This window comes from Haliotis rubra, unplaced genomic scaffold (assembly GCF_003918875.1).
Source record: "Haliotis rubra isolate DU_JTF1 unplaced genomic scaffold, ASM391887v1 Scf27, whole genome shotgun sequence".
NCBI classification, from domain to species: Eukaryota; Metazoa; Mollusca; class Gastropoda; order Lepetellida; family Haliotidae; genus Haliotis; species Haliotis rubra.
The window spans coordinates 3,380,510-3,402,762 of record NW_025766780.1 but is presented as its reverse complement, the minus strand read 5'-3'; the positions used below and the strand labels follow the sequence as shown (position 1 = coordinate 3,402,762).

At 38.4% G+C, this 22,253-nt stretch overlaps 3 protein-coding genes across 4 annotated transcripts; 2 read left to right on the top strand and 1 right to left on the bottom strand.

Moving 5' to 3' along the window:
- Window positions 1-981: 981 nt before the first annotated feature.
- Window positions 982-6,101, top strand: LOC124280544 (perlucin-like). 2 transcript variants are annotated; one of them, XM_046716491.1, is made up of 5 exons: window positions 982-1,079; window positions 3,840-3,928; window positions 4,755-4,845; window positions 5,201-5,411; window positions 5,975-6,101. In XM_046716491.1, exons 1-5 carry the CDS (start codon window positions 1,025-1,027, stop codon window positions 5,991-5,993), a joined length of 465 nt encoding a protein of 154 aa, XP_046572447.1. In that variant the 5' UTR covers window positions 982-1,024; the 3' UTR covers window positions 5,994-6,101. The 2 variants fall into 2 exon arrangements, with proteins under 2 accessions (XP_046572447.1, XP_046572448.1); XM_046716492.1 differs by lacking the exons at window positions 982-1,079; window positions 3,840-3,928 and adding an exon at window positions 3,740-3,822.
- A 3,370-nt stretch (window positions 6,102-9,471) lies between these two features.
- Window positions 9,472-11,974, top strand: LOC124280542 (C-type lectin BML-2-like). The gene is made up of 5 exons (XM_046716490.1): window positions 9,472-9,577; window positions 9,961-10,043; window positions 10,758-10,848; window positions 11,370-11,589; window positions 11,872-11,974. Exons 1-5 carry the CDS (start codon window positions 9,514-9,516, stop codon window positions 11,888-11,890), a joined length of 477 nt encoding a protein of 158 aa, XP_046572446.1. The 5' UTR covers window positions 9,472-9,513; the 3' UTR covers window positions 11,891-11,974.
- Window positions 11,975-12,154: 180 nt separating this feature from the next.
- On the bottom strand, window positions 12,155-18,924 carry LOC124280600 (sialate O-acetylesterase-like). The gene is made up of 9 exons (XM_046716580.1): window positions 18,824-18,924; window positions 18,235-18,569; window positions 17,776-17,914; window positions 16,848-17,013; window positions 14,291-14,373; window positions 14,061-14,191; window positions 13,391-13,548; window positions 12,582-12,780; window positions 12,155-12,439 (listed from the first exon to the last, which is right to left on the bottom strand). Exons 1-9 carry the CDS (start codon window positions 18,879-18,881, stop codon window positions 12,203-12,205), a joined length of 1,506 nt encoding a protein of 501 aa, XP_046572536.1. The 5' UTR covers window positions 18,882-18,924; the 3' UTR covers window positions 12,155-12,202.
- Window positions 18,925-22,253: the final 3,329 nt, after the last annotated feature.

Genomic DNA, 22,253 nt, shown 5'->3' with positions numbered 1-22,253 from the left:
TGGGTGGGAGAACAGCTGCAGCCAATGATTGTGATTGAGGGGAACTTCATTGATCTGAGGTTTCGAGAAGAGGTTTTGCAAATGGCCACTTTACCGTTTTTTTGCAAAAAACGGGGACACATGTTGCTCTGGTTGTACGGCAGCATCTATATTAGAACAATGTTAATGCGCTATCTTGGTCTGAAAGATCCCCTTATGTGTCACTCTTTGAACACGTCTGGGATGAAATTGTACAACGTTAACGACCTCATCCGAATCCTGAAACACCTACACCAAATCTATCATCGGATATGGAATGATCTTCCTCGGGACATCGACGATTATTTGTTTACCTCGTGGTGGTGAAGGTGCTGATTAATGCTGAAGGTACATACAATCGCTGCAGACTGACTGAACATGCTTGTGAACCCTATCTCCTGTTAAGGCGCATTGGCATATGTCAGGTGCGCTGTTACTGTGTACTGTTGATTGTTGCCATACCTTGAAACATATTGTGTTCCACATAACAACATTTCATTCGCGGCAATAAAGGTTTTAACACTGACTCGTGTTTTCGTGTGTCGTAGTGGCTTAATTTAATTCATGGTAATGTGTAATGTGATGCAATTAAGTCAGTTGTCATTTATTAACAAACTGTTTACTCACATAATGATATCCACATCAGGAAATATGGGATTTGCATACAATCGGGGTGAGTTTGCATTGCCTCTTTCAAAATACATCTGTACAGAAATACGTACAGGCATATGTAAAGGAAGGAGTACATGCTCGTGTACAGAACTGCGTAAATACATATGCACAGGTGCGTCCCCTTATCATTAGAGCAAAAACCAAATCCTAAGGTGTCCGTAGAACAGAATTGAAAATGACAACGCTCTACCTAGGTCCAAATGTCGACCCAAATTTATGTAAGGGAAATATTATCTTATCTCTGGAAATATGGTGACACACCTTAATATCTGAATTCACGTTTCGCATTAAGGTGCTGATCTGTCGTGGATGGTCAACGTCAATCACAGCGGCAATGATTTTGAATAGTTGCTTGAAATCAATCCTTCTGTTCTATTTATCATCAACAGGTTGGTACAGTCAGGTATTCATGTTACCATTTGATTTGCACAATACTCACTTATCTTGTTTTCTCCGTCTGATTATTTTGTATACAAGCATATTGACAAAGAACGTTGGCCAAATTGTGTCCGGGACATTGCTGTGAGAGAAGTGGTTTACAAGAAATTGTCAGTTGGTTCATATGGACCAGAATAGAACTCTTCTCCGCATAACAGATGCGCAAATGACTTTCACCAAAGTGGTAAATATTAGAGACAAGCGTAACTTCTTCCTTTCCTCATTCATTAACGTGACATGCAGGTAGCAGAGATATAATTTGTGAAGATTTGAATATAGAATGGCAAAGAAAGGAATTTTATAAAATCCACACCTGATTTGAATGAATTATTGGTAATCAACACAAGAAAAAGACATGAAGAAATTAATAGATTTCTGACAACATGGAGAAAAAGACATCTGACACTGATTGGCAAAATCACTGTAATTAAAACATTGGCTCTTTCAAAATTGGTTCACATTTTCAATTCTTTACCTAACCCACTTGATGAATTTATCACTTCCCTTAAGAGACTATTTTTCAGATTTATTTGGAATGACAAAAATGACAAAATTAAACGGAGCGCTTTAAAAAAAGATTATACAGAAGGGGGTTTACGCATGACAGATATTAAAACTTTGTTAATGCCAGGAAACCCTCTACACTCAGACTCTATTTGAGAAAAACAAATATGAGTAATCCATGCAATTTTCCATTAAATGATATACTATAATATGGAGCAAACTTTCAGAATATTGTTGAAATTGATAATCCTTCTTGGAAAGATGTTTTACATAACAATGATGGGGATAATAACTTTCTTCATAAAATTGTATGGATTTGAAAAAAGGTTCAAGATTATTTTATGATAAACTCTTATCTAACAATATTAAACCTCATATTTGCCTTAAATGGGAAAACGTATTTTATGATATTGATTTTGATGGCGTATGATTTTCAATATTTGCAGAGAGAATTTGAAAGATGTAAAACATTTAGGTTTTAAATTTATATTTTTGCACAGAATTATTTATATAAAAAAAAGAGCTTATGAAAATGAAACTTGTTGACAATGTATTATGTAGCTGTTGTAATGTTTATAGTGAAACTTTAGTCATGTATATTGGGCATGTGCTGTAACCCAAACCTTCTGGAAGGAACTTGAAAATTGGATAATCCAAAACATACAGAAATTTGAAATAACAAAGATCTTGGTTTGGTTTGGAATTTTGGGTAATAAGCCAACTCAATCATATAATCTTATCTGCTAAATGATATATACTTGCACTTTGAAGAAAATAATTCCAAAAGTTAATAATTTCTTAAAAATTCTTCTAAATAATACGGTTGAGAATTTCATATCCAGAAGGAACAATAATTTTGATAAATTTTCAGGCAAATGGTTTCCTTTATTTTCGAACGTAATCTATAATCGAAGGGGAATAATTTTAATGGATTATAATCTCTTTATGCTATCAGTTGATCTAACATTTTTGTTGAACCCAATGAATTTGATCATGTATTTGTATATTTACTGCTTTTTTTATAAGATTGTATTCAATTATGGGAACAAATAAATAGATTTACAAAATTAATTTAATTTTTTTTTAAATGTTGAAAAAAAACGTGACATGCAGTGATACGTTATATACGTGTTACGTGTTGCTTATTTGATCCAGCATTATCCGAAACCATAAACTCATCCCAAATGTATGTCACACTACCTGTCTAGAATTGTCCAAATTGCCAATAGCTGAAGGGGATGTAAATCCAGCTGCGGTTCATGCAGGTAGCAAAAGTACTGTAAGTCCCCATGGTCCCTAGTATGGTAATCTACCTTCAGTTGTTGGTGATCTATAGCCTTTTTTTATATTTTTATTTATGTTTTATTTTATGTTTTATTTTTTATTTAGTTATTTTATTTTATTTATTTTATTTTTTAAATTTTTATTTTTTTATTTTATTTTATTTTATTTTATTTTATTTTATTTTATTTATTTTATTTATTTATTTATTTATTTATTTATTTATTTATTTATTTATTTATTTATTTATTTTATTTTATTTTTTATTATTTTTTTTTTTATTTATTTATTATTATTATTATTTTTTTTTGGGGGTTTATATTGTATTGTCCCAAAATTATTTGATTTAACTTAACATACTAGTTTTAATCTAACTGTGATAGCCTAGGTGTTTTACTGTCCTTTGACGACAGGTTCTATAATATACACGTAGTCTTTATCAACATCAAAATTGTTCTCGTCACGATATGGCTGATACAATGCCGATGTGACGTTAACTAGTAACTCACTCACTCACCCACCCACTCACCCACTCACTCACTCGTAATGTATTGTACACACACTAACCTCTGGTTGACTGGCAGTTTAGAAGTACGTGAATAACAATAAGTTAAGATACATTATGGATGACAACTACTTTAACTAATACAATGCAGCATATTTGTTGCAGTGTATATTGTTCAGTGGTAGTAGTGCTTGACAACGGTCTCAGGATCTATAATCGATAATTGATAAACTAACCTTACTTCTTATAAATGTGAGTGTCTTGAACATTGATACACCTCAGCTGATATGTTATCGCATGTTATTCAAATCCATTGTTTCACTTTACCATCGTTGTGTGGATTGATGCTGCGTTTAACACTGGTCAAATACTTTTTCGTCTTCAAACAAGTCATTGTTTTAATGGTGAGTTTTGGTTTCAGTTACCTCTATTTGCCCTGACGGATGGACAAAGTATGACCAGTCATGTTATGCCGTGTACAAGTCGAAGTCTTCCTGGTTAGATGCAGGGGCAGGTTTTTAATCATTGTTTTATTCCACCCCGTTTTTGTGCTTGACGGAACCCGGCAATTTGGGAGCTAAATGACGGCGATCTGTACATAATCGAGCCTGAACCAAACAATTAAGTGAATGGCATCATGTGCATCTGGACTCGATTATTTACAGGCCGCCGCCATATAGTTGGAATATTGTTAATGCTCATGACTCATCAAAACCATTTACAGAAGAAGTGGAAAGGTCGGTTGTAGGCTTTCGTTAAAAGGAACGTCTTTAGGGCCTTCTTGAAAGAGTCGGGTTGGGGCAAGTTTGATTTGGAGCGGTAAAGAGTTCCATACGAAAGGCGCGACATGCTGAAATCTTTTCTGTAGCTGCTGTTACGTTGTACAACACAACACACCGGTGAAATAGTTTTTATGTATCTATTTATTTATTTATTTATTTATTTATTTATTTATTTATCATTAGCATTTACACGGTTTTGCATAACAATATATTCAAGAGAATAGAGCATGTCAGTTTGACCAAACTTTATTGAAGTAGTCTCCATTACAATAAATGATCGAGGTAAAGGTGAAATAGTTGACTAAAGTTAAGATATATTGAAAGTTCAGTCTTTCTTCGCGGTTCTAGCAGGGATCCGAGGTTAGAATGGTTCTCAATGAAGTTTTTAGTGCGGTTTAGTACGTGGCATTGTATCCGAGGTTGTTCATGGTATCAACCACTGGTTTGACTCGCCATTTTGCAGACCGACGTCATATCAATATTTTAGTATAAGACGAACAAACAATTCTTTGTTGGAGATGACAACATGGCTGAATATTTCCATCTAATTTCAGAGTTACTGCCGTGAATTCGGGGGACATCTTGCAACACTCAACACAACTCGTAAAGTGACGAACATAAAAGCCTTTCTCAATTATGTAAACCGTAAGCTAAACAACTTGTCTTAAATAGAGGCTCCTGTTACTGTATGACCTCGTCAATGGTATAATAATGAAATATATGTATGTAATGATTTAAATGATGAGCAGGTTATCACAAATACGGAAATAAATGTGTCACAACATTAAATTTGTACCATATCTGAATGTTTAACGCCGCACTCAGCAATATGCCAGCTATATGACGGCGATCTGTAAATAATCGAGTCTGGAGCAGACAATCCAGTGATCAACATTATGGGCATCGATCTACATTGGGATCCTCACGGGTCGAATGTATATTTTGTAGACGGTATAACAGGAATAATGACGTATAATGAATCTGTTTTTGTTCCATGTAGAAAAAGATAACGTCTGGGTCGGCGCTAGCGACCTAAGGACAGAAGGGCTGTGGGTGTGGGACATTGACCAGGCCAGCTTCACAAACACTGACTGGCACCCTGGTCAACCGGACGGAGGCAGTCAAAATTGTCTGGAGCTTTATGAACCCACCAAGTTCACGTGGCACGACACCGTCTGCTCAAACAAATTTGACTACATATGCGAACGAAGGTATTTGAACGCGTTACCCTCACAACTTCATGGGCTATTTGATACTGCTTATATGAATGCCAGCGGCAGAAGGGATGATGTAAATCCAGCTAGGGTCCATGCAGGTAGCAAAGGTACTGTAAGTCCCCATGGTCCCTAGTATGGTGATCTACCTCCAGTTGTTGGCGATCTATAGCCTGTGTTTATATTGTATCGTCCTCTATAGTTAAAGTATTTTAGATTTCATTACTAGTTTTAAATATATATCTGTGATAGTCTAGTTAGTTTTACTGTCCTTTGTCGACAGATATTTTAAATTGATTACCTTGTTTTCATCGCTATATGGCTGTAATATTGCCGATGCGATGTCAAATTTTAACTCACTCACTCACTCACTTATATGAATAGTCAAAGAGTCTTACCTTGTTTCATTTCACAGTTACATAATACACGTACACCTTGATAGGCACCATACATGATAATTGTGTTAATAAGTGATATGTTATGTGCATTTTAAGTTAAACTTTCAAAATGCAAAGTTACACAATTACAAAATGTATTAACAATTTACGCCTTTCTTTCAGATCCGAAGCCGCCCTCTAACTTAATGTTCTATCGGCAGGCTACATATCGCCAGCACCGCATTCCTGCCTAAAGAGAATCGATGTCTTTGTCATCTGTAACGAATAAATGGGATGAAATCATCAGTTACTATATCGTATAGCAATCACACCATCCACATATGAAAGTAAAGAAACCAAACACGTAACTATAGGTCCCGATTATATCGTTACGAGCCCATTTTGGTTAGCCTCCTTATATTGTAATTCTGAAGAAGGTCGGATGATCATCTCCTTACATTGTAATTCTGAGGAAGACCGGATGATCATCTGCTTATATTGTAATTATGAGGAAGTTCGGATGATAATCTGCTTATATTTTACTATTTATAAGGTTGGGGGTTTTCCATAAAAAGATGTCCTAACTATTGATATTTTATATATTTAATGAGACACACAGTTTAGGACAGCTGATTGAGATCTGCAGTAGTCGTTGAACTCTAGATGACCATAGTTTTGCCAAAGCGTCCTACTGTCCATCACGTCATTTACCATCAAAAGTCAAACTCATTAATATCGCAAGAATTCGCCTCTATTTTCAAGGTAATCCCGGATTCAATGAATACCTCGAGTGTCAACTTGGTTTATTCCATTTCACTCTTCTTGTAGCGCAGTGACAGATTCGTTTAAGGTCGTGGTCGGTGGCTGTAGACAGTGGTCCAGGAATATCCCAGACATATTCCATATTGTAACATTGTCTGGACTGGGACCTGGCAATGGTTAGGTGGTTATGTTCTCCTGTTGCTCCTGTAAGGTTTCTAGCCCGAGTGCTTTGCGTTGCCATCCTGATGTTACCCCGGAAGTACTCTCAGTGACAAGTCCGTGGGTAACATGTTCTGCTAGTCACAGTGATCCCAGGCCATTACCGAAACGATCGTTCGTTCTAACATTAATAGCATGAAAACGCCAAACGACACACCCTATTCGGCCTGTCCAAAACAAACTTCGCTCAACGACGATTGGACAAGCACTCCCGCTCTTGCTCTTGGCACCACCAACTTCTTACAGTGATGTGACGGTCCGTCAGGCGTGGGATACCACGTGGACGTCGGGCATGAAGGTTACATTGGTGAAGCCCTACTCACTCTCACATCTGTAACTATGTTCAGATGCACTTTGACACGTTCGCAGGAAATGATGCGTCAGATGCCGCCCTTATCGGCCAGCTCGACGTCTATCAACAGCGCTATTGGTATATCAATATCGTGACTGTTAATTTCTGACTGTGAAAGGTAAGGAGCTCTTGTTCCAGCATTCAAATTGCACGTAGCCGTTTCTGAGGTGACCGACGCCGCACATGATACAACGATTATATGAATTTAAATCAATATCAGAACACTGAAATGTGCAGCAACAACAGCAACACACGAATAGGTTTTACAGGAACTTTTTACCCCGACCATGTTCACGAGAAAAAGTTTGTACGAAATTCATAACACATTCTGAATGAAATAATCATTTTCTAAATCCGTATACAATCATACAACATGATTCTCAAAAGATGTCATCCCAGAATGGAATATCCACTACTATTTTTACTACTGTCAATGGCTGTTTGGGTGATCCTCTGCATAACATTATCCCTGGTACCGACTTTGTCACAAATGTGGCAGAATCGTTATAAAACTACTGACTAACATTGCGTATTGCTCATTAATACGTCAAACATGAAAGCAACGAGGAAATCTACACTGGGGTAAACAGAGGTTAATCTTTACAACTACGCGTTGTATTAACGTCAGTTTTTCACATGTGATTATCGTCATATATCGCTCCATTGCATATGTAAAGCTTTTCTAAAAATGATTTACGAATACATTCTCGGCCTCTTCTAAGGGTAAAATATGTTATCATTGATGTTCTATCATTTGATAAGATATTATGGTTTGAAAAAGTAAATATCCACTTCCTAAAATTAAAAAAATGTGTCACCGACTTTTTCACATGTATTGACATTGGACAAGAACAAACCAAAGAACATGAATATCCCTTGTGTTGCCTGTGCGTTGTGATATTAGAAAGAGTTTCAGGACAGCTCAAGATGTTGGACGTTCTTAAACCTCTCGCAAGGCAAAGACAACGGCGTCAACGAACCTTAAAAAATAGATAAATACCGGTTGTTGCCTCAGTTCAACAGTACGCAAAGGTCAAATCACGGGGTCACCATGTGTTCTATTCCCTGACTTACACCTTTGATTTAGTGATGGGAAATTAGTGACGTAATACGCCACTGAAGCTATGTAATAAAAGCCACAATACTTAAAGAATAGGTCGTGTCATACTGTTTTAGTACATTAAACATAAATAAAAAATATCAGAATATATACTAAACCGCAAAAGAAACGCTACACCGATAGATGTTTCTTAAAGCACACACTTTATTCGCCCTTATTAACAATCAAAACGGAGGATTGAGTTCAAACTTGACAATTTATCGTTAACATATTTTCGGGAATCACATTTAGAGTTCACACAAACAAAATCACCAAAAATGGTATCATTAGGATACCTCAAAACCAGTGTCGTGTGTGGCCTCCATGGACAGCGTTGCAGATGTGATTTCCGTGACGTCCAAAATGTGGTACAACGTCTTATGACTTGGTCAATATGGCAAGCAGCTGTCACGCCATTTCCTCGTCCTGGACCGAGATTCTAAAACACCACGGTGCCAACTCTCTGGTTCAGACCGATTGCACCCCAAAACATGATGCTTGGACCACCCCAGGAGCCTCTTTCAACAATACACTCATTGGACACTCATACCACGCCTTCACAATACTCTCACTCTGCCAACGGCTGTCGAAACACAATATCGGCTTTCATCAAAAAAAAGCACAGTTCTCCATCGTCGATAACGCCAATTTCGATGCTGAGTTGCCCATTGCAGTCGGTTTGGGCGCGGTGAGGACAGGACCACGATATGGTCTGTGACAGCAGAGGTTTCCTCCGTGCACGTTAACCAAATGTTACAATCACAATGAAAACACCACCTTGTAAGAAGAAAAAATTGCATTTGGTTTTGAAATTTCTTTTGCGTTTCAGTATATTACAATATGGTCAACAACTCGTTACATCATTCACTCGTCAACCAAGCTGCAAAATGTGTCGTGTATAAGAACGCTTTGAAAATGAAAAGTGATGGCGTAAAATCGGACGTTCTGCTTCGACCACTCGACAGAGGTTCTCAAATACGTCATAACACCCACATTTTGGAATAAATATGGTTAGGAAACGCATATGTTATTATGTACCAGTAACCCTACAGAGATAGATAGACATGTGAAAGAAGCGTGTGTGATGTGACCCTGACAGTGATTGGTGTCGGGAATTCTTCATGTTGAAATAGGTTTCCTCGCTGGTGATAAGCTGTTCTACTGAGTTATCGATAGCAATGGTAGAACATATGTTAGGGCTTGTGTACTTGATAGGCGAAGCCCGCCTTTCATACATACATAAACAATGTCATAGATAATAGATCAGGTTAATCTTTGTCTTCCCTCGGAATGTCGTTCACTGTTGCATTGGGGGCCTTCCTTGTACTTGCAAGTGTAACACTTGTGACCGAAGGTATGTTTCATATGGCAATACCATGATCATTTGCAGGTATTCTTTATTCGGAGGAATGGATTTCGCTGCTTTTCCAAAGAACAGGAATATTCCATAGTTAATTGTGCTGAGTTGCGTCTTCAAAACGTTCAGTGGTCAAACCTTTAGTGGTCACTATACCCGAACGAGAGATGAAACACGGTGATGATTTAAGGTCCTTCAAGACTAACCCCAGTGAACATCGTCTAGCTGCTTCACGTTGTTGTTTATCAAATATTCCGGTATATGATGGCGGTCTGTAAGTCATCGATTATGGATCAGAGAATCTCTTCATGTTGAGAATTCAACTTAAGATAAGACTGAAATAATACTGAAAGCTTTGTTCAAACTCAGTTCACTTATAGGTGTGTGTCCAAATGGTTGGACGAAGTATGACGATTCTTGTTACTCCGTGTTTACCAACAAGAATTCCTGGCATGAAGCACAGGTCAGTGTCCTTTAAGGATTCTACACAGACAGGTTGAATGATGATAAATATCTCCATCTCACGTACCAATAACATAAACAAGTACATTACCCCACGTATGCTCAACAGTGGCATTTAAAATACTTTGTATACTCAACATGGACACGCATCAAAATATACATGGTGTGTCATTTGCTATAAGACATTCTGGCCTTTTGCATTTACAGAGCAGGTTCTTACAATGTAACATGTAACAAAGTGGAGTGTGTGTGTCTCGGTGTGTGTGTGAGTGAGTTCATCTGATTTTTATGCCGTTTTAAGCAATATTCCACCAGTCTCACGGCAAATCTTCAAACTTTGATAAGGATCGGTGGGGTAGCCTAGTGGTTAAAGCGTTGGCTCGTCACGCCGAAGACCCGGGTAAGCATCCCCACATGGGTACAATGTGTGAAGCCCATTTCTGGTGTCCCCCGCCGTGGTGTTACTGGAATATTGCTAAAAGCGGCGTAAAACCAAACTCAGTAAGTCAGTCAAACTTTGATTTCTTGATGAAACACTGTTATCATATCATCTATACTATTCAGAAAGAAGATAAAGTGCGCGTTGCGGTTGTCACAACCATTGACATTGTATGGAATTAATCTTTAATTTGGTATAATTTGATCATGATGTAGGTTTGTATGACTTAATGCACATTCCAAGTGTTTCGCCATTTTGGAGATTTATATATTCCAGCAATTTTGCACAGAGTTTGGTTCTCATCTCGCAACACTGGATACCAAGGCCAAAAATACCAACGCCAGAGACTTTCTACACTACCTAAGAGGTATATTATCTGTACTATTTGTTTCGTGGCAGGGGAAAAAATAAATACCATCAAGTAATATTGACCAGCATATAAATATGCGAACTGTGTAGGGAGATGTGTGTTTACTTGTGTACTTGGGATCCTTGCACTATACCTATCAAAAAGAGCGGTTCAACATAGCGCAAAACTTAAGATAGTTGGCAAAGGTCCGACCGAATTATTAATAAAGTCGCACGTTATTGATAGCAAAGAGACCCATGTTTTACCCTGAACATATATAAAGGCAGGTTCTGGGTTAGGATAGATGTCCAGCCACACATCATTGTTAAAAGAACAGGCTAATGGATAAGGCAGGTCACTAGATATGGTGGCTAGGCTGCTCTTCTTAGGGGAGTCAATATCAATCACCGGCTTGTTGAGTCCAGATTCAAATATATATATATGCTTTCAGAATATAACTGAACTATGAATTAGTGTGCGCTTGGCACCCATTCAATCAAACAAACAAATGGTTTCATGTAATCTTATGACTGCTCCAGTCAACGAGAGCGTGTGGATTGGGGTTAACGATCGACACAAGGAAGGAGCGTGGATCTGGGACAGCAACCAGAAGCCGGTAACCTACACAGCGTGGGCATCTGGAGAACCTAACCAATCAGATGGTCATCAAGAAGACTGTGTTATCATGTATTCCAGTCGTTCATTTAAATGGGCTGACTTGGCGTGTTCTAACAAACGCCTCTACCTTTGTGAAAGACCGTAAGTATGCACGAAGCGTCTAACCCTAAGTTACACTGTGTGCGAGTCAATGTCTGGAACTTACGTATAAACGTACAAGTAGTAAGTTGAAAGCTATGTTTCCAAAGCATATATGTTATGATCAGAAGGTCAAACAATGATAGTTTGTTTTTATCATCATCATTCAGGTACGGTCTAAAGCGACTACCTTGAGGATGTGATGAAGCTTTCAATAAGGATTCGACTGAATCAGCTGTTCGAGTAAGTGTTTGTACAGTGTAAGTTATGTTTGGTTTGTTGCAGGTCTGTCCCCGAACACTGATTGGATGTTCGCGTTCATAAAGTGTGTTATGAAGGCATATGTCATCATGTCCATAGCCGAAAGAGTATTAAATCATTCAGAATTTGCCTTTTGTTTGTTAATGTTTTCATATGTAAAAAGTAATATTTCTCTTCATGCAGTACTTGTGACAAGACATAATCATAAGCCTCTACCTGGGCCAGTACCTTTACAGTAATGTCACTTGTGGTTATTTGTTTACGAACAAGAGTGACCATGAAGCAGCTATTCTTGGAAAACAAACGCTTCATGGTTTTTGTTTATTCTTTTAAGAGACTATTTTTACATCAGTCCCTAAAACCCGTCAGTTTTTTTGAACGGTGGTGCAGGAAGATCGTTGTCCCTGCCATACACAGCGCAAGACCTTAATGGACATGGACTCTCCCACCAGAGGTATCGGACACCGACAGGGTTGAGGTTGTTGATGCAGCCGGCGGTGGACAACGTAACTGACGCGGTGTGGTGCTCTACTATGGGAGCAGCTGCCCAGACGTCTTGGGACTCACAGGTCTTGTGTCCAGAACAACATACCTTTGACAAAAGAACAGTATAACCATTTAGGCACATGGTCACATAAACCTAGATGAACTAGGAATGCATTTGTGCAGATATAATTATGTGTTGAGTCAATATCTGTAACAGTTCAAACGAACTGCTACCACTAATACGGTACCTCGTAACCAGTGTTGTTCCTAACTTCAATCGGTGTCTTCCCATTGTTGAACTCAATAGTGAGTGTTTCGGCTACATTGTCAACTTTATATGAAGATGGGAAGGGTCCTTCATACTCTAGTCCGGTCTCGTGGTAGGCCACAGCAAGTGCTGGCAGAATCAAACGGGAGGCCATGTCCTGCTTGTAACGAGGATGAACTCTACAAAATATGACAAAATCCTTAAAACCCAATTAAGTCAGTGCTTGTATTAAAAAACACTTACTTACTGGCTATTTTAAGTGAATATGTGATACCTATATACGGAGTCATCATAGCACGTAGATCGTGGATATTATTAATGATCAAACAAATCCGTTTATATCAAAAGCTTTGACATAATAGGAATCATAAGGTGGCAAAAACATTTTGCGATAGGCCATCAGTGGTAGAAATTGTTCGGCAATGCTCCTCGAGGCGAAGATGCTTAGATAATGCTTAAAGGGTGATAACGATCCTTCCAGTTGTAAGTCCTGGTGAATTTTGTTAAAGTCATTAAAAACCCAATTGTATTTCTTCAAACTCAAATTTCATGACCTATACTAATCAAACATATGACTCTGAGACAAAGTAAGGGTCATCCCTGTCTATGGATACCAGGTCGTGGGGAACATTCCTCCTTTAACATATATTATAAAATTTTATATCCATATCTATCACGGTGTTATTTACGACAGAGAAACCAATCTAGCACTTTACTCGTCAGAGAGTTACATAGTTGGCAGTTATCTATTTGTGACCTTAACAAGGGACTTTGCAAATTCCAACTTACGCTCCCGAAGGTGATGAAAAGTCAGGTAAGTCCAAGGACACGGCCATAAATACGTTCTTCATCTTCGGGTTAGGCACATAGCCATAGTTGGCTGTCTGAGCCAGGCGGGTGTCAGGCCAGCCTCCGCGAATGCTGCTGTCATTTCTGTATGCGGCGAGCTGTAGACATGTACATACCATAGAGAATCTCACCCAAGTGTCATCTGATAACAATTATATCAACACGAGTAAATAAAGTTACAAATATCCGAGTGTTGATATATTTGATATCAGAAGACACGAGGATGAGATTCTATTTATGATCCAAAATGACTCTTCGTTAGTTTTCAATGAAACAATGTACATCTCTGAACACGGTACTGCCATTTGAGTTGCAGTGCAGGGATATCATAGAATTGTACGTCATCAAGTTCATGACGTCATTGCAGTGTCAGGGCATTGTACAAAATCTGCTGTCAAAACGATATCTCCTAGGAAGTATCGTTTGATCTCACACAAACAATATCTCCTGTGGAACACAGTTTTGGATTATAAATTACTGTACATGTACATGTTGAGAGTCTACAAAATATTATCTCAAAATACTTTAGCTCTGTACATAATATCACCTTCATTACTTGATGTCTATAAAGGGTTAATTGGAGAGCCTAATTCTGTACCTATAACAGTACCTGCACAAATCCAAATGGAAAATCAACGTCCGTTTCACCCAGTGATTCTTGGTGCCAGTGTTTTCTCCAGTCTTCGATCATTGTTGGGAAACTGCATGCATATCTACTTGCATGACCGACGTCATTTTCACCTGGAACCATAATGACAATTTATACACTAACTTTAATGTAATCGCGATATTTTACTCTTTAGTCTGAACGTGAGATCCGATAAACCAAACATTACTAACCTTGATACCAAAGAACGCCATAAATGGACAGTGGGAGCAGTGGGCTGATCATAGCATTCCACAATTCAAAGTTCTGTGGAGATCTGCAATATTAAAACAATTCAGTTAACATCTAAGGATCCATGTAAAGTGATCGCCTGGTTGAAACGATTGCAACATTCAGTCAATATCTAAGGATGAATGTAAAGTGTTCATCCGGTGAAAACAATTGTAATATTCAGTTAATTTGTAAGGATGCATGTAAAGTGATCATCTGGTTAGAACCATTGTAATATTCAGTTAATATCGAAGGATTGTGAAAACCATTGTAATATTTAGTTAATATGTAAGGAGGCATGTAAAGTGATCATCTGGTGAAAACCATTGTAATATTCAGTTAACATGTAAGCTAGCATGTAAAGTGATCATCTTGTGAAAACCATTGTAATATTTAGTTAATATGTAAGGAGGCATGTAAAGTGATCATCTTGTGAAAACCATTGTAATATTCAGTTAATATGTAAGGAGGCATGTAAAGTGATCATCTGGTGAAAGCCATTGTAATATTTAGTTAATATGTAAGGAGGCATGTAAAGTGATCATCTTGTGAAAACCATTGTAATATTTAGTTAATATGTAAGGAGGCATGTAAAGTGATCATCTTGTGAAAGCCATTGTAATATTCAGTTAATATGTAAGGAGGCATGTAAAGTGATCATCTTGTGAAAACCATTGTAATATTTAGTTAATATGTAAGGATGCATGTAAAGTGATCATCCGGTGAAAACCATTGTAATATTCAGTTAATATCTAAGGATGCATGTAAAGTGATCATCCGGTGAAAACCATTGTAATATTCAGTTAATGTAAGGATGCATGTAAAGTGATCATCTGGTGAAAACCATTGTAATATTCAGTTAATATGTAAGCTAGCATGTAAAGTGATCATCTTGTGAAAACCATTGTAATATTCAGTTAATATGTAAGGAGGCATGTAAAGTGATCATCTTGTGAAAACCATTGTAATATTTAGTTAATATGTAAGGAGGCATGTAAAGTGATCATCTTGTGAAAACCATTGTAATATTCAGTTAATATGTAAGGAGGCATGTAAAGTGATCATCTTGTGAAAACCATTGTAATATTTAGTTAATATGTAAGGATGCATATAAAGTGATCATCCGGTGAAAACCATTGTACTATTCTGTTAATATCTAAGGATGCATGTAAAGTTATCATCCGGTGAAAACCATTGTAATATTCAGTTAATATGTAAGGATGCATGTAAAGTGATCATCCGGTGAGAACCATTGTAATATTCAGTTAATATCGAAGGATGAATGTAAAGTGATCATCCGGTGAAAACCATTGTACTATTCTGTTAATATGTAAGGATGCATGTAAAGTAATAATCTGATTAAAAAACATTGTAATTTTAGTTTATATTTAAGAAGTCATGTAAACTGATCATCTGGTGAAAACCATTGTAATATTCAGTTAACATGTAAGCTAGCATGTAAAGTGATCATCTTGTGAAAACCATTGTAATATTCAGTTAACATGTAAGCTAGCATGTAAAGTCATCATCTGGTGAAAACCATTGTAATATTTAGTTAATATGTAAGGAGGCATGTAAAGTGATCATCTTGTGAAAACCATTGTAATATTCAGTTAATATGTAAGGAGGCATGTAAAGTGATCATCTGGTGAAAACCATTGTAATATTAAGTTAATATGTAAGGATGCATGTAAAGTGATCATCTGGTGAAAACCATTGTAATATTAAGTTAACATGTAAGGAGGCATGTAAAGTGATCATCTGGTGAAAACCATTGTAATATTCAGTTAACATGTAAGCTAGCATGTAAAGTGATCATCTTGTGAAAACCATTGTAATATTTAGTTAATATGTAAGGAGGCATGTAAAGTGATCATCTTGTGAAAACCATTGTAATATTCAGTTAATATGTAAGGAGGCATGTAAAGTGATCATCCGGTGAGAACCATTGTAATATTCAGTTAATATCTAAGGATGCATGTAAAGTGATAATCTGGTTAAAAAACATTGTAATTTTAGAGTATATTTAAGAAATCATGTAAAGTGATCATCTGGTGAAAACCATTGTAATATTTAGTTAATATGTAAGCTAGCATGTAAAGTGATCATCTGGTGAAAACAATTGTAATATTCAGTTGATATGTAAGAAGGCATGTAAAGTGATCATCTGGTGAAAACCATTGTAATATTCAGTTAATATGTAAGGAGGCATGTAAAGTGATCATCTGGTGAAAACCATTGTAATATTAAGTTAATATGTAAGGAGGCATGTAAAGTGATCATCTTGTGAAAACCATTGTAATATTCAGTTATTATGTAAGGAGGCATGTAAAATGATCATCTGGTTAGAACAGTTGCACTGTTCAGTTATCATCTAATGATGCGTGGGAAGTGATAATCTGATTAAAACCCCTGCAATAATCAGTTAGTGATTAAGGATGCATGGTAAATGGGAATCTGGTTTTAACGTTGCAGCCAGTATATAAATTCAAAGTGAAACTGAGCAAAAGCAAACCATACGCTCGTTTTCCCTGGTTGTTACACTTCGCAACCGCTTCCGGAGACGACCACCAGTCGATGCTTGTGCCCCACCAGTCAGATTCCACTAGCCCGATAGGATAGTTCAGGTGAGGGTACATGCGTTCTCCAAACATGAAACATAATGCTGAAAATCCGTACAGATCCTCTGCAAAAGAAATTTGATCAGTCAAATATACATGATACTGCTCCGCATAGGGGGTTTGAAATTCTGCCCATGTATCAATGCTCATTGTATCATACTCATTCAAAGTGAGCTCAGACTCTCTAATCGGGTTCATTGCATGGCATTGTACTTGACAGTGTGGCAGGTTACCCTGAATATCTATCACACATTTGTCAGTTCCAGAATCGGTTATGAAATCACCTCCGTTATAGCTGAATTATTGCTGAGTGTGGCGTTAAACAACAAAGATATTACACAGGTACAGTGTGACCCAGATGTCAGTGGGTTCATTTCCATGTGCTCAGAAATACTACATGGTAACACAATCTTCCTGCCTGCTTGTGTTGAATCCTTTGGAGGCTGAGATGTGATGTTACAGTCTCAGGAGATGTTTAAAACAAGCATACATCGCGTTTACGATGTCGTCACCATTTGTAGTGAACACAAAGATGGTACTAAAGAATGTTGTTCATATATTCGAAACATGTATGGTTGCGAATGGGATCAAGGTTCTTTTAAAAGTAACATTTAACATTTAGTATGGAGACGACCTCACCAAACTCTAACAGATACATGAACATGGAAATTGAAAACAATAAATAAACACACGTGTAGCGACAAGGAACAAAGACATCCCAAATGGGACAGAATCAGACAGGACATTTTATGTCAGTGACTTGGAGCAAAGGTGTGGTGATCCATTATTGATGTCATTATTTTGAAGAGATCTGAACTGAAATATACTTGAGTTTGGAGTTGTCCACGGTATCTTGACCTTCTGTAGATCCATAAGAGGTGTCGATGATGACACATGCTCAGCCTTGAATAGACGTATGTCAGTGAACTTCAAGCCACTTTGTACTTCATATGTATTATTCAGAACCTACAAAGAAAAATACTTCAATAACAGGCGGGAGGATTTGGATTACCAAGCACGCGGGTTCCTCCAGGTGGTAATGGACATGATTTACATTCCATCGAGACAATAAGGCAATATGTGTTCAGTCAAACGGCATTCCCCTGGGCGTCAGAAAACAATGGGAGACGTTGTCAACACATGATACAGTGTTGCGCAACACACCGGGCACTCCAACAGGCATTCCATAACCCTTTCCATGGGCATACTTTGTGTGGAACTACAACTGTGTCCATGCATATATCGCATGTAGAGTTACAGCATATCATTAATTACACATTAATTACCTGATACATTGTAAACTCCATGTTGCTCTGTCCAGAACACACCCAGACATCGCCAAACAACACATCATGGAGACTCTTGCTTCCTTCACTAGATCTCACAGTCACATCAAAGGGGCCTATTTGGTAAACTGCTGACAACTTGACCTTCCAGAATCCTTTCCCATCTGATGCCGTTGTTACTTTACCGCTTCCCTTGGCAACACCGTTACCAACTGTTACTGTAACAGTATCGCCGATCGTAGTTGCCCGTCCAGTAATGATAGCATGCTTGGGACCTCTCTGTAGAACCATGTGGTCGCCATAGTAAGATGAGAATGTAATGTCTCCATTAACAACTGAAAATACACGCATCACATTGCAATCGTTTTCTCATAGAACTGATGATGCTATACATTTCTGCTGCACAAGCACAAGTGTCAATTTTTAAAACTGAAAGGTTTGTATGTTCATTAATCAGGATTGTTGTGTTATATTGTTCACCATAAACAGTCACTATACCGTATGTTCCACGCTAAAGGGAATGGAAACAAAGCCGTAATGGTAACACGAACGTCAGCATAGCCACATCGCACACAAAAAATATACTCACCTGTCAGGATCAAAAACACAAGCAAAACTCCATTAAGAGTCAACATGCTGACGTCCATACGAGACACCAACTGTACAACATTGTGACTTATCTCACTGAGACCACATGTCGTTTTCCCTCAGATGCAAAGGCACAAAAAGAAATATGCTTAGAACATGGTTTTAAATAACCCAGAAGATTGTGCATGCAATTGTTACAGCGTGCTGTTAATTCAAACGGTTAAACAACCATGTGCCTTTGACAATTTAAATATCATTTAGCTAATTATCATGTGCTGTCTACTTAAGTCAGTCATTATCTTCAACACCTTGTATTATACGTACCAGAGACCCGTGAAGATCCGAGTTAGAATTGATCTTCAGTAACCCATGCTTGTCGTAAGAGGTGACTAACGGGAATGGGTGTTCATGCTCGCTGACTTGGCGATGTCATCGTATCCAAATTGCGGATCGATGCTCATGATGTCGATCACTGGATTGTCTTGTGCAGATTTGACTATTTACAGGCCGCCGCCATATAGCTGGAAAGCTGCTGAGCGCGTCGTTAAACAACAACCAACCAGCCAGCCAATACCTACTAGGCTTCATATATATTAAACGTACAGTGGCTATGTACAAAATATGTGTTTGGTTTTTAACACAACACTCAGCAACTGGTGTGTGGTGTTTTCAAACTTGGTCAAGATTGGGATTGAGGAAAGTCAGCGGAAAACCTTTCCCATAGAGTATAGTACTTATCCAACTATAAACTACATATACTAGGCACATAAAGAAACTGTGCATACAAAAATTTAAAATCTAAATTTATCAAACCTGTATAGACACATAAGGATTTAAACTCAGAGATTAGTGACATGTATCCAACATGCATGCACGTGCCACGTTCCGTGACGTCAGTGGGTTCGTCCTTGAGACGTGCAATACGTTGTTGCACTTGCGTTCCTAGAAAGAGAAACAGAGCAAATGAATGCCACACAATACTGTCACTTTGGAAAGCTTAACCCCTGCCCTTGCGATCGTTCAAAAAATTAAACGGCTATTGAAACGCATAGCATGCCAAGGCTCACGTCTGCACAACGTCATGAGGCCATTGGGATGGTCCGTGGGGGAATGTCTAAACGACAAGTGGCTGCACATTTCCACTGCCACCGGAACACCATTTCTGCACTGGTGAGACGCTACCAGAACACAAATGACGTCATCGATCGGACACGTTCTGGACGTCCACGTGTAACAACGCCAAGACAGGACAGATGGATAAGGGCGACCCATCTTCGCCACAGGTTTCAGACTGCAGTGATGACTGCCCGAACCATCCCAGGACTTCGTCGTATCCACCCAAACACAGTTCGACAACGTTTACGTCATCACGGAATCAGACCACGACGTCCAGCCATACGGCCTATCCTGACACAACGTCATCGACAAGCTCGCCGAATGTGGTGCCGAAATCATGTCCGCAGACCCTTGTTTTGGTGGAGAAATGTTGTTTTTACAGATGAGTCCAGGTTTAACATTTCACATAGTGATGGACGTCAACGTGCCTATAGACGCGTGGGAGAACGTTATGCACAGGCCTGTGTCTTGGAGAGGAATCGCTTTGGTGGTGGTTCCGTGATGATTTGGGATGGATTAACAGCACGCCAAAGAACTCCTTTGGTGATTGTTCAGGGCAACTTAACTTGTGTGGGCTACAAGGATCAGATTCTTCGACCTGTGGCAATTCCTTTTCTGCAACGTCATGGCCCTGGGTTAACATTCCAACAGGACAATGCCCGCCCTCATACGGCAAGGGTTGCTATGGATTTCTTGCAACACCACAACGTTGACTCACTGCCTTGGCCTGCAAATTCACCGGATCTCTCCCCGATAGAGCATGTTTGGGACGAGATGGATCGACGTCTACGCCGTCTTCCTCATCCGCCAGATAACGTCCTTGACCTTGCAACAGAACTTGAGAGAATCTGGCGTGACATCCTACAAGCCTTCCTTGCACGTTTGATAAGCTCTATGCGTCGTCGATGCACTGCTGTTCTCAATGCCGATGGTGGACATACCCGTTATTGAGCTTGTGACATGGTCGCCTGTGGACTCGTGACGTCATTGTGATTGACTTTCCAATTGAAATTCTCCCGACTTGTTATGATCTTATGATCCCTCCATTAAAGTTTATATGTACCTTTGACATTGTTACCGTACTTATCACCTGGGATACAGTTTCTTTATGTGGCTAGTATATGTATATCCGTAGTAATCATCTGGTATCAGTAGGGGGCACGACACGTCTAGAGACGTTTAACACCTAATAAATATCTTTTCATTCATTATTCAAATAGTATTTGCCAATTATGGTCACTTTTTTTCATGCACGCAGTGTTGCTTAATAACCATGAATGAACCAGTTACCGTGTGCTGTGTGATCGTGGAAGCGGACTGAATGTCACGGTCTGTTTGGTATGTTTGTTTGTTTGTTTGTTTGGTGTGTAATTCCGCACTCAGAAATATCCCATCCATATGACGTCGGTCAGTAAATTATTGAGGCTGGAACAGAAAATCCAGTGACAGACATCATGAGAATAGATGACATTGAGTCAGCGAACCTGACCACCCGATCATATTTGCCATAGTTCCCATTCTAACCCTAAACTGAAACGAATATATCACAGCGGCGGGTGTACCCTGAAACAGACCAAGCTAAGAGACACCTGCTGCATACTAAAACTGTTTCAGCTATGCGCAAATTGGAAGTCCCATTGTTTTAAGCGGGATATTGAGAGGGTTTTCAGGTTTTCGTTTCTTACGGTCCATTGTAAAAACAAAATCATTGTTAAGATAAGAAAAAGCTCTCTTACTGCATTTAGCAGTGATATCTTATGAATGTGGAAAAGGTTTTGTTGTTGTATATATTTACGTGACAAGTGAAGTAGTTTTGAGAGTCAGGGAAGTAAATCGTCGTTACCCTTTGTCATCGGTGTTTCTATATAATATACCACCCATCAAAAGTTTTGACTCATTAGTGTAAATGTAGCCACTTACTTCAGTCAACTGTTCTAAACTACGTTTTGCTAAATATTCCATACTGTTTAAAGGTACTGTTTATACATGAATTGAACATATTCGCAAGTTTGAAAGTATACTTGTCATGAGTTCAATAAATGATGAAAATCAATGAAAATTGGCGAATTCTTAACAACACCTTACACCAAAAGGCAGCAGTGGACATGCACGATATTTGCACGTGCTATTCAGCATTTTGATGCATGTTCCTCGTGCAATTCATCTGCATATGGTTTGCAGTTGGTTCCCCTAAGTTAGTGGAGAAATTCATCTTCGATGTAACCATATATACAGTGGACTCTGGCAATACCGGCCTCTGTAAACACCGGCACTCTGTCTACATCGGCACAAAGTTTCAGTCCCGGCAGAAATGC

What these genes read in the sequence shown, in the direction of transcription:
- LOC124280544 (XM_046716491.1), top strand. Translation starts at nt 1,025, where the DNA reads ATGATTTTGAATAGTTGCTTGAAATCAATCCTTCTGTTCTATTTATCA. An exon ending in GTTCTATTTATCATCAACAG is followed by an intron (nt 1,080 to 3,839) that starts GTTGGTACAGTC and finishes TTTTGGTTTCAG; the next exon opens with TTACCTCTATTTGCCCTGAC. An exon ending in CTTTCTCAATTATGTAAACC is followed by an intron (nt 4,846 to 5,200) that starts GTAAGCTAAACA and finishes TGTTCCATGTAG; the next exon opens with AAAAAGATAACGTCTGGGTC.
- LOC124280542 (XM_046716490.1), top strand. Translation starts at nt 9,514, where the DNA reads ATGTCGTTCACTGTTGCATTGGGGGCCTTCCTTGTACTTGCAAGTGTA. An exon ending in TGTAACACTTGTGACCGAAG is followed by an intron (nt 9,578 to 9,960) that starts GTATGTTTCATA and finishes GTTCACTTATAG; the next exon opens with GTGTGTGTCCAAATGGTTGG. An exon ending in ATTCCTGGCATGAAGCACAG is followed by an intron (nt 10,044 to 10,757) that starts GTCAGTGTCCTT and finishes TATATATTCCAG; the next exon opens with CAATTTTGCACAGAGTTTGG.
- LOC124280600 (XM_046716580.1), bottom strand. Translation starts at nt 18,881, where the DNA reads ATGGACGTCAGCATGTTGACTCTTAATGGAGTTTTGCTTGTGTTTTTG. An exon ending in GTGGACAACTCCAAACTCAA is followed by an intron (nt 17,014 to 17,775) that starts GTATATTTCAGT and finishes TTTCTTTTGCAG; the next exon opens with AGGATCTGTACGGATTTTCA. An exon ending in TTTTCATCACCTTCGGGAGC is followed by an intron (nt 12,781 to 13,390) that starts GTAAGTTGGAAT and finishes CATATTTTGTAG; the next exon opens with AGTTCATCCTCGTTACAAGC.